Genomic DNA, 12,149 nt, shown 5'->3' with positions numbered 1-12,149 from the left:
TGGGCAAATGTATTCACCACATCCGCAACTCAGAAGGAATCAGTAGGATCCTCCGTAAACACAATATCAGGTGTGTTTTCTGTCCATCCAACAAGATCAGGGGACTGCTGGGGAGTGTCAAAGACGACCTGGGGTTACGAAAACCAGGGATTTACAATATACCTTGTCAATGTCGCATGTCCTACATTGGCCAGACGACAAGAACTGTGGAGATCAGGTGCAAAGAACATCAGACGCACACTAGATTAAGACAGGTGACTAAGTCAGCCATTGCTGAACACTGTCTAGAGCTAGATCATGCCATGAAGTATGAGGATACCAAGATTCTAGCACAAACACCCAGATTTTGGGACAGTGTTATAAGAGAATTGATAGAAATTAAAATAGCTGGCGATCTTATGAACCATGACACAGGGTACCAGCTAAGCAGAGCCTGGGATCCGGCTCTGGAAATGTTAAAGGAGCAACAGGGCCAGCTGCAACACTACACAAACAGAAGAACCAGAGACATGGAGATGGAAAACGAGCCCCTGACGGACTGCCTGGCGCACCAGACCGAAGATGGAACACCCAGAAGTGGGACTGGTGGGCGTAGACCACAGAGGGAACTTCCAGAGCCGCAGCGGACGAAAAACGGAGTGGCAACGCTCCAACAGGTCGTGGTGAGCGGGCGCAGACCACAGGGGGAATGCTTGGTACTCCAGACCGTAGATGAAACCCCCAGGAGCGGGTATGGTGGACGCGGACCACAGAGGGAACACCTAGAACCGCAGCAGACGGAAAACGGAGCAGCAACACTCCAGCTGGTCGCAGGGAATGGGTGTGGATCACAGAGGAAGCGCCTGCAGCCGTTGGTGGAGGGGGAAGGCCATAGGCATAAATACTGGACCAGGTCCACTCGAGGAGCAGCCTCAGGTCGCACCTGATGAAGGTTATGAGCTACGTGACTGAAATATCGCTGATATTCGGCAGAACACCCGACAACCCAAGATGTCATTAGATCGCCGGGAAAGCCTGAAGAGTTACATCATCCCAAAGGTGTTAGACTGGTCTCACATCAGAACTCTGGGTAGGTCAGTCCATTTCAGGAACATTATTGTCCACAAACCATTGCCCCATAGAAGCTAATTTATGGTAGGGTTCATTGCCATGCTGCTACAAACAATCAACATCTCCAGACTGCTCCTTTGCTGTATGCAGTACACAGTGCTGTAACACATGTTTGTATCCTTCCACGTTTAGCATTTGCTTAAGCACATTTAGGGGACCATGAAAGACATCCCCATACTGTAACATCACCTCCTCCATAGTTAAATGTTGACACTGCATATGACAGCAGTGGAGGTTCTCCAGGAATCTGCCAAACCCAAACCCTTCCATTGGACTGCTACAGAATACGGCATGAATCACTCATTTCCAGTAATCCACTCTTCATTGGCATTACTCTTCACACCATCTCAAGTTTCACTTGACTACAGAAATGTGTGGCTCATGAATTGCTCCACCATTCTAACCTATTCATTTTAACTCCCTATTCGAATCTCCTCCATCATTACTTCTTACTGGATTTTACAAAAATAAAGTATGATATTACCTTAAACCCCTTAAAAACATGATTTTGTTTGGGTTTGTGTTCTCAAGTATTAATCTGACTGAATAATATAATAGAGGTACTTACTGAACTTCATTTGTTGTCCATTGTAGGCTCTTTGTCATGTCAGAATACGATTCCGATTTTGCTTGATTGTTAAGATGCAGTTAGATTCTGCTAGAGTCATTTATATTAACATGCTAATGAAAAGTCGGAGTTCTTCATACAATTTTTATTCAATCTTATCATCACAACTTCATATTTATACAGCTTTTAACGAACTAATATGTCTTCTTTCTCTCTCCAAGAATGGACAGACTCACATAGCCATTATAGACAACAACTAACTCAAGCAGACAATCATTACTAACTCACACCACAATATGTTAACTCAACAGCAATGCACAGCACACCAATCTTAGAAAGTATTGATTTTTTACTTCCAGCGAAATTTAAATATTATTAACTGCTTATGTTAAAAATATTTTTATGTTTTCTTTCAAAACAATTACAGAAACATTAACTATAGTCATAATAATTTTAAGTGGCAATCACTAAATTTTGAAAGAAATTGTTTTGTAAAAAAATAATTATGTTTTCTGTAAGATAATAACTCTTATATTATTTTAATGTCGTATCATTTTTTCTGTTTATATATGTATAAGACCATTTTAGGTATCACTCAAAACTCACACAACTTTACTTTCATTAGTACCTCATCTCGTTCCTTCAAAACATCACAGAAGCTCTCCTATGAAACTTGAACTGAGTGGGGTAGTGCGGTGGTGAACCTGTTAACTCACTGGACTCACATTCAGGAGGACGACAGTTCAAACTTGCATACGGCCATACTGATTTAAGTTTTCCATGATTTCCCTAAATTGCTTAAGGCAGATGCCAGGATGGTTCCTTTGAAAGGGTATGGCTGCTTTCTTTATCCACTTTTCCCTATTCCTAGCATGTATTCTGTCTCAAATGACCTCTTTGTTGACGGGATGTGAAACACCAATCTCCTGTAAGAAAGGATATTCAAGAGGGTGTCTTATCCAAAGCCTGAGGGATGTTTCCAGAATGGATTTTCACTCTGCAGTGAAGTGTGTAATGACATGAAACTTCCTAGTGGATTAAAATTGTTTGCCAGACCAGAAATTAAACCCAGGAACTTCAAATTTTATCAGCAAGTGCTCTACCAACAGAGCTACTTTAGCATGACTCATGACCCATCCTCTCTGCTTTATGTCTGCCAGTAAATACTCTCCTGCTTTCCAAACTTCACAGAAGTTCTTCTGTGAAACTCGCAGGAGTAGCGCTCCTGGAAGAAAGAGTATTGTGGAGACACAGCTCAGCCACAGCTTGGGGTTGCTCTCCCTGTTTTAAGCTCTCATGTTTGATATCATGTAAAATGACATAATGATAAATTGTCAACAGCAAACAATAGGTACACCTACAATGTATCTGAGTATCTGTAGTTTGCTTAAAATTATTGGTAATAATCTTCCATAACATAGTGAATAATAACTCTTATCCACCACCAACAATCAGTCTTCTCACATAACTGTTAAATGGTAGTTCATCAACAGTAAAATTTAAACAGTTGGAGCCTCTTTCCTTAAAGTAGACATGTTTCTACTTCTTTTATGATATATAAAATAATGGGTTTGAAATCTCAATAGTGTGTTCTAAGTTGCTTTGAGAATCAAAATAAATGGACCTCTTTAACTGTAGTTAGTTATTAATGTAACTCACAGAAATCCTTCATCACCTCTGTGGTAATGTAGTTAATTAGCCACACATTCATGGATGTCTGTAGGACACAAAGCATGTGTAGGTAATTGAGTGACTCATATTTTCACATATGATTTTATGAGTAGGCCTATCCCAGAATTCCACGCTATAAATACTGACACTTTTCATGCATTCCCACACACTGAAACCAATAACATTTGTAAAATAGCATTACAAATTTTCAACTGAAAGCTACATACCCTGCATAATGCAGCAATCGCAGATCAGATAACTTATCTTAATTTGTCTGGTAATGAAGCATAAGGGCTGCAAGGTATACAACTATATTTCTATTTCTTTCTCTCTGTGATAGCCCAACACCATGCTGAAGAAAAATAAAGAAAAAGAAGAGGGGAAGCGTGCCTTAAATTTGATTTATTCAGTTTTCTTTTTTCGCAGTAAATACGTCACTGTGATTTTCTAGCTCATTTATCATTCATTAATCAGCAAAAAGTGCCTTCTGACAGCAGTAATATATCTACAAAATTCTAGTAACTGCAGTAAATACTAAATGAGTTATGCCATGTGCTTCGTGCATTTCAGCACTTGTGGAAGGAATCCAGGAAGGGAAGTTTCCAGATGACCAAAACCTAAAAGTGAGTTCTCATTTCTTCTATTTTTGTTGATCTGTCTAAATATTTTACTTAAAATACTTTACACATGTCAAGAAAGCTGATGAAGATAATCACAGTCACAAGTTTAATTTTCCACGAGAGATGATCACATCAGCCTGTTTCTTTCTGTTGTTCATAAGCAACATAATTAAACTTCCAATATAATGTGGACACATGTAAGTAACATCCCATTTTCTTTTTTGTTTCAGTGTTACATGAAATGCTGCATGGGTGCAATGCAGGTGGTAAGTGTATTTGTGTATTTAATTTCTTCATTTTTATCTTCCCAGCAGCATTTACTTTATTTTAACTGTAAATATAAAAATCAAGTAATGCAGCTAATACACTTTATTAAGAGACAACTTAACATATACTGAAGGTCATAAAACAATGAGTTCATCACACACACACACTACTAGCATGTTATGCTCCCACAAGTATTGATAAATATTGTGATTTTATGTGGTATGGGCTTGACAACATACCAAATGTAGGGGTCAACACTCCCATCACAACATCTTGCACAAATGATCTGGATGTAACTGACATTTGATACACTGTCCCTGATAGTCCCTCAGATTTTCAAATGGACTAAGTTTGTGAATTTTGTGGGCCAACCCACTTGTGTGAATATTCCTGACCATTCCTTGAATAATTATGTGAGTTTCAAGCCAATGGTAGAGGGAAGTATTATCTAAAAAGACAGAATATATTAATGTCACAATTCTTATTGAGATGAAAGGCAAACAACCAAACTGCTTGTCAGGTATGTGATGTCACAAGATTCAAGCATTCTGTCTCAGTAATGTCTTCTCCCAAAGAATGTAGAGCTTGAAAATGCATCTTTTTGAAATTTGAGATTGTTGTTCAGTGGGAGTGGTGGGTCACTGGCGAAAGGAGTCTAATGTTAGTATTGGTATTATTAATTCATTCGTCCATGGCTCATTTTAAAGATGATATAGAATCTGTCAGCTTAAATAAAGGAAAATATCTATCATATGTACAGGCATACAAGTATACAGTCATGATACATGTTTGCTGTTTAAGACTTTCCTGACATAGTAACTGCTTCACTGGTTCACGAGTGTCACATTGGATAATGTTGTGGTAGCTGCGCAATATTTTGATGAGACAGCTGCTCATCGTCTTCAGGTGCTTACAGTAAGCACCGAAGATGACAAGCAGCTGTCTCATTGAAATATTGTGCAGCTTCCACAACTTTATCCAACACAACACCCATGAAATAATGAAGCATACAGACATGTGTTTAATGAGGAGAGGACAGAACAGGTGATTGGCAGTGGTCTTGTTGAAGGAACCATTACATGGAAAAGATAAATCAGAATGGTCAGACAGAGCATAAGACTCCATCGTCCTACGTCTGAGGCAAGTGTCAAAAAATGCAACAACTTATTCACTTATACCTAATGTATAATTCTTTTACATTTATACATACTTGTAACAAATTAGCTTAATAACATGAAAACTATTTATACAGTGTTCATTTAGTCTCTTCACACTTATCACTTGCAGTCAGTGTTTTATCCAGTCTGACAAAGTATTGGTTAGTGACCACCTGATGCTGCTTTCTATTCTGTCTACTTGTAATTTTCAGTATACATATTTCTGTAGCTCAGTGGAAAGCCATCAGTTTTTGAGTGATTATGGCATGTCTCAGCGCCATACAATGAAATTTGTATAAGACACTGATTGTAAACTTTGTGTCTCAAGTACACTGAAAGCATGATACAGAAAACTCTATATAGTTTACAGAACCACTCCAGATCATATTTACTCTTCTGATCATTTCTTTTGCCGTCCATCCAGTCATTGTATTGATCTGCCCTAAAAACAGAGACCAGTTCTCATCAACTGGTTCTATGAGTTGATTGTAGCTCTGTCCAGTTTTCTTTTCAGTGCTGATTATAGGCTTTTAGTGTTATTAGAACTTATTTTCAGTCTACTTTTAAACTTACACTATTAATTACTTCTATTAGTTGTTGAATTTATGTGCACTGAAGGCAAACACCACAATGCCATGAGCAAAATGAAGATGGTTGAAACAAATTCCTTCCTCTTTTCCCCAGTGTAGGGATCTAAAGTCCTCCTCTAAGGCCACTGATAAAAGTATTAATGTTGTGGAATATTCTTGCCTGATTCTGCTATAGACTCTGCATTTCCTACTATCCTAATGACATGTAATGGAGGTTGCAGCACTGATGTATGGGATGGCACAGAAATTGTGCGTATGTGTATAGCACATAACTTTTTTGCTTGCAAATGCATATAATTTACTCTTGCCTAATGAGGTACATGGCTGGGGAATGTGGAAGCTATAGATGGGAAAAGTTATGTGTTTAAAATGATTGCCATTCACAGCCTCACAAAGAGCAGCTTGTCATAGTACGTTGTTCATTATTTTGCGAAGAAGCAGATACCTTGCAGTTTTCCAGTGCCCATATACAGTGTGGTTCAGAAGTCACAGTACACACTTCATGGGTGTAATGCATCAAAATAAGAGTAATACATTAAATAAAGCTTTGTCCACAATTGCTTTATTTCAGAGGTATGCAATAGTAGGAATCAATGGTACAACACTCTCTGCATCAGCTGCACTTTATGTTGTTGTTGTTGTTGTTGTGGTCTTTAGTCTGGAGACTGATTTGATGCATCTCTCCAAAAATCCTGTGCAAGCTTCTTCCTCTCCCAGTACCCACTACAACTTACATCCTTCAGAATCTGTTTAGTGTATTCATCTCTTAGTCTCCCTCTACGATTTTTACCCTCCGTGCTGCCCTCCAATACCAATTTGGTGATCCCTTAATGCCTCAGAATATGTCCTACCCACCGATCACTTCTTCTAGTCAAGTTGTGCCACAAATTTCTCTTCTCCCCAATTATATACCTCCTCATTAGTCATGTGATCTACCCATCTAACCTTTAGCATTCTTCTGTAGCGCCACATTTCTAAAGCCTGCACTTTGTCTGGGGACAATTTCAACTCCATTATTAAAATTCTTTGCAATGACCTTTGGTTCATCCCAAGCTGAGTAGCATGTCTCTAGTTTGATGTTTGGGGTTGTTATTAATGCTGTCCCGCACTCGTTGAACATTTTTGGGAGTCTAAACTGAACGTCATCTGCCCATTCATGGGTGATCACAGATTGAATAATGATGCCAAAAGCAAGCTACCAAATTGAGAATTGAAGTCTGATGAGGACAGTTGCACACATTGAAGTGCCAACATTGTGTTCTATAAGGATGACAGATCTTTGATTGTGAAAATAAAGTTCTGTCAGTTTCATGCACAGTTTACAATTTACTCTCTCCATGGTACATATCCCAAATGTACTTCACAATCCTGAAAAGAAAAAAATAAATTAGAAAATTACAAAAAAAAAATAATTATAAGGCACTGAAACCCATGCATGACATCTGTGCCACCCTCTGTATATCTAGCAGTACAAAACCATAGTTTGAAACAACTCCTTCTTTCTCAGAGATAGATGGCAATCATTTTTGAAACCCGATCAATAGTTTTCCCAGAATATATGAATTCCAGTCAGACTGGTAATTCATTTTCGTTGCTACGTATATTCTATAATTTTTTCACATCTAACAAGTGGCTCATTCTGCTGCATCTACCTTTTTTAGGAGCCAGTGTTTATATTCTGTGTGGTTGATGATGACTGTAATGAAATATCTTCTACAGTGTTGAAAGGAGACTGACTGGTCGATTTTTTTCTCTTTTTTTTTTGTCTCATTTCTAGTGACTCAAAACAAAAATTACAGCTTTTTTCAAGAGCTGTTACATTATCTTATTCTGCAGGCATTCTGTAAATAATTTTGCTATTTCTTTTGCATTACTTTTCCCCCAGGTTCAATCATTCCTACTGAGATTCTGCCATCTTCATTAACCATTTCTCTATTAATACTTCATCATCTTTTCTTCTTCATCATCATCTTCTTCTTCTTCAGTTTGCAGCCCTGGCTGTGTCTGTTTGGAACATAGAGCCCTCCCCCATCCCCTACCCCCATCTTTTCCTGTCCTGCAATACTTCTCTCTTTACTCTGCCCCAGTCTTCTCCCCACTTCTTGACACATTCCTTCACTCCACTGATTCATCTGTCTTTCTGTCTTTTGCAGGGATTCTTGCCTCCTATTTTCATTCAGTGGATCTGTCTCAGTATGTGGCCAACTCCCATTCTTATAACATGCCCATACAGTGTTAATCTTGCCTTTTGCATGGTATCTCACATCGGATTCTCTTTCAGTATTTCTCTCATTATCTCTTTCCTTACCCTACCCATTCCAAGACCTACCTTTTTTATACAAAGAATTTATTTATTTATAAGGTTCCATGGAACCACATGAGGCAAACTTACTTGATCATGGAATGAGTCCCTGCATAGTCTACAGAATGCTGATTAGAAAATTTATAAACAAAGAGTTAAAGAATTAACAAAACACAGTAAAACAAAAAGCAGTCACATGAACAACACAGTACAGAGATAGGTTCCCAAATACTCAAGGAACACCTAACAGAATACAAGGAAATTCCACAATGAAATCTTCCAACTTGCATTTGAACCTTCAGGTTTATCACTGTTTTTTCAGTTCTGCTGGAAGCCTATAGAAATAAAACTTGCTGGATAGTGCACATCTTTCTGTACAATGCTTAAAAAATAATGCTGTAGAATTGGTTGAATATACAAATGGAATGCAAATGGTATACAAAGTGCAAAATAAAATAATCAGTATTAAAAATAATTATGCAATTGAAAAATGGAAAATATTTTTGTTTATGCACAATAGGAAATGCTTAAATTAATGTAATTAGAGACCAATCTTACCATTTATTAGAAAGGATAGTAAGTATGACTACATCATTCAGAGTGTACATCACGTGCATGTTACAGCTGCGCCAGGGCCGTTACAATGTCAATGCTGCGAAGAACCAGGCTGAAAAGATGCTGCCCCCTGACCTCAAGGACAGATTCATAGCTATGTTGGATGCTTGCAGTGACAAAGCAGGTACTGCTCGCTCTTCTCTGCATTCTATATATTAAACAATGGAAATTCCATGTTGGAATATCAACAATGTAGGAAAAGATTGTGCTACTTGTAGTAAAAATGGTACATTAAGTTGCAAACATGTGCAATTGAAATGTGTGGTAAGGACTGTGGGACCAAACTGCTGAGGTCATCAGTCCCTAGGCTTACACACTAATTAATCTAACTTAATCTAACTTAACCTGACTTACACTAAGGAAAACACACACACCATGCCCAAGGGAGGACTCGAACCTTCGACGGGGGGAGCCGCAAACCGCAACTAGACGCCTCAGGTGCAACTAAAGGACACTTACACATAAGCTATGGCCACATCCTGCATGGGGCAATGGAAGATAAAAACACATCATTCATTCAAACAAGCAAGCACACTTCATGCACACATGACCACCAACTTCAGCCACACAGACAGAATGGAATTGTCACATAGAATGGAAGCAGTAATCTGGAGGGGGTGGGGAATGGGAGGGGATAGCAGTAAATGGGTGGCAGGAGAGAGGAGTTCTGTTGGGCAGAGTGTACAGGCACTATACTGCCAACAGGAGCAGCACTCAGAGGTTGTGGGGTAAGGAGGTGGGGAAAACAGAGTGAAAAAGGAGAGGGGTGGGGAAAGATGGGTGGATGCATTGGCAAAGGATGACACAAATGGAAGTGGAAGATGAGACTGGGGAGGAGGTGATAGGACAGAGGGGATGGAAACTGTTGGGTGGAGGTTGTGGGGACAGTATGTTGCCATAGGTTGAGACCAGGATACTCATGGGAGCAGAGAATGTAAGGATAACCCTCACCTGCACAGTTCAGAAAAGCTGGTGGTGGAGGGAAGGATCCAGATGGCTCGGATAATGAAGTAGCCATTGCAATCAAGAATGTTATGTTCAGCTGCATGTTGTGCTACAGGATGGTCTACTTTGCTCTCAGCCACAGTTTGGCAGTAGCCTTTCATCTTGATGGTCAGCCGCTTGGTAGTCACACCAAAATAAGAAGCTATGCAATGGTTGCAGCAGAGCTGGTACATGACATAGCGGCTTTCACAGATGGCCCGGCGTCTGATAAGCCTGTAACAGGATTGGAATAGGAAGTGGTGGTTGGATGGATTGGGTCTTCTACAGGAATATGATCCTTGTGGCAAGGGGGTGGGAACAGAAGTGGCACAGAGATGGACTAGGATATTGTGGAGGATGGAGGGGAGGGGGGGGGGGGGGCATGGAACATGACTTTTGGCGGGCTGGGAAGGATCTCAAGTAGGATTTCCCTCATTTCAGAATACAATAATAGTTAATCAAAGCTCTGGTGAAGGAAATGGTTCAGTTGTTTCAGTCTGGAGTAGTACTGGGTGACAAAGGGTGCATTCCTTTGTGGCTGGTTCTTGGGAGTGGTGAGAGAATTGAGAGTGTGAGGAGTAGTGGCAAAGATCTGCTTCCACAAGCAGACTTGGGGGTAGTGCCTGCCTTTGAAGGCCTTGGTGAGACCTTCAGCATGCTGGAAATGGAGTTCTTGTCACCAGAGATATGCAGTCCCTGTGTGGCCAGGCTGTATGGGAGGGATTTTTTAGTATGAAAGGAATGACAGCTGTTGGAATGCAGGTACTGTTGGTGGTTGGTGGGTTTAATGTGGACAGAGGTATGGATGCAGCCATCAGAGGGAGAAGGTCAACATCTAGGAAAGCAGCTGAGGAGGTCCGGGTAAAGCATATGGGAGAGAAAGTGGTGAGGTTGTGAAGAAATGAAGATAGTGTATCTTGAGCCTGAGTTCATGAAGATTTCATCAGTAAATCTGAACCAATCACAACCTATATACATACTGGTTTTTTGAACACCAGAATGAAAATAATGTAGATTTAAAATTTACTTGTATCGAGCTAAGTTATTTTTGTGATCTGCAGTCCAAAAGACAGGTTTGATGAAGCTCTCCGTGCTGGCCTATCCTTTGTAAGCCTCTTCATCTCTGCATAACTACTGGAACCTACAACTATTTCAATATGTTTAATGTAGTCAAACCTTAGTCTGCCTCCACAATTTTTAGTTCCCACACTTCCTTCCATTATCAAACTGAAAGACTCCTTGATGCCTCAGTCAACTTGTGCCATCAATTTCTTTTCCCCTTGATTCAGTTCAATAGTAACTCCTTAGTTATCCAGTCCACCCATCTAATGCTCAGCATTTTCCTGGACAACCATATTTCAGAGATTTCTATTCCCTTATTGTTTGAAAACTCCAGACAAGTAACTTCAGAAAAGATGTTCAATCATTTGAAATTACACTGAGGTGACAAAAGCCATGGTATGGTGATATGGACATATACAGGTGGCTGCAGTATCATGTACAAAAGGGCAGTGCATTGACAGAACTGTCATTTGTACTCAAATGAGTCATGTGGAAAGGTTTCTAACATGATTGTGGCCACACAATGGGAATTAATCAACTTTGAACATGAAATGGTAGTTGGAGCTAGATTCATGGGACATTCTGTTTCAGAAATCATTGAGGAATTCAATATTCTGAGACATACAGTGTTAAGAGTGTGCTGATAATACCAAATTTTAGGCATTACCTCTCACCATGGAAAACCCAGTGGCTGATGGCCTGCACTTAACAACTGAGAGCAGCAGAGTTAGCATGGAGCTGTCAGTGCTAACAGACAAGCAACACCGCACAAAATAACTGCAGAAATCAATGAGGGACATACGCAGAATGTATGTGTTAGACCAGTGTGGCGAAATTTCGTGTTAAGGGGCTATGGCAGTGGAAGACCAATGCAAGTGCCGTTTCTAACACCACAACATCACCTGCAGCGCCTGTCCTGTGCTCGTGAGCATATCAGTTGGATCCTAGATGACTGGAAAACAATGGCCTGGTTATATGGGTTCTCATTTTAGTTGGTAAGAGCTGATGATAGGGTTCAAGTGTGGTGCAGGCCCCACGAAGCCATGGACCCAGGTTGTCAACAAGGCACTGTGCTAGCTGCTGCTGACTGCAAATGGTGTGGGCTGTGTTAACATGGAATAAACTGGGTCCTCTGGTACAACTAAACTGATCATTGACTGGAAATGGTTATGTTTGGCTATTGGGAGAACATTTGCTGTGATT

General features: G+C 40.0%; 1 protein-coding gene across 1 annotated transcript in view; it reads left to right on the top strand.

The window, feature by feature from the left end:
- Positions 1–12,149, top strand: part of LOC124717194 (general odorant-binding protein 72-like) — a 60,743-nt gene that overhangs the window by 34,465 nt on the left and 14,129 nt on the right. Inside the window, exons 3-5 of the mRNA XM_047243971.1 lie at positions 3,920–3,972; positions 4,200–4,235; positions 8,910–9,024. Coding sequence (XP_047099927.1) covers positions 3,920–3,972; positions 4,200–4,235; positions 8,910–9,024 — 204 coding nt within the window. The remainder of the gene's footprint in view (positions 1–3,919; positions 3,973–4,199; positions 4,236–8,909; positions 9,025–12,149) is intronic.

The sequence above is a fragment of the Schistocerca piceifrons genome, chromosome 9, assembly GCF_021461385.2.
Source record: "Schistocerca piceifrons isolate TAMUIC-IGC-003096 chromosome 9, iqSchPice1.1, whole genome shotgun sequence".
In the NCBI taxonomy this organism is placed as follows: Eukaryota; Metazoa; Arthropoda; class Insecta; order Orthoptera; family Acrididae; genus Schistocerca; species Schistocerca piceifrons.
Note: the sequence above shows the minus strand (reverse complement) of the source record. Positions and strands in the feature narration are given on the sequence as shown.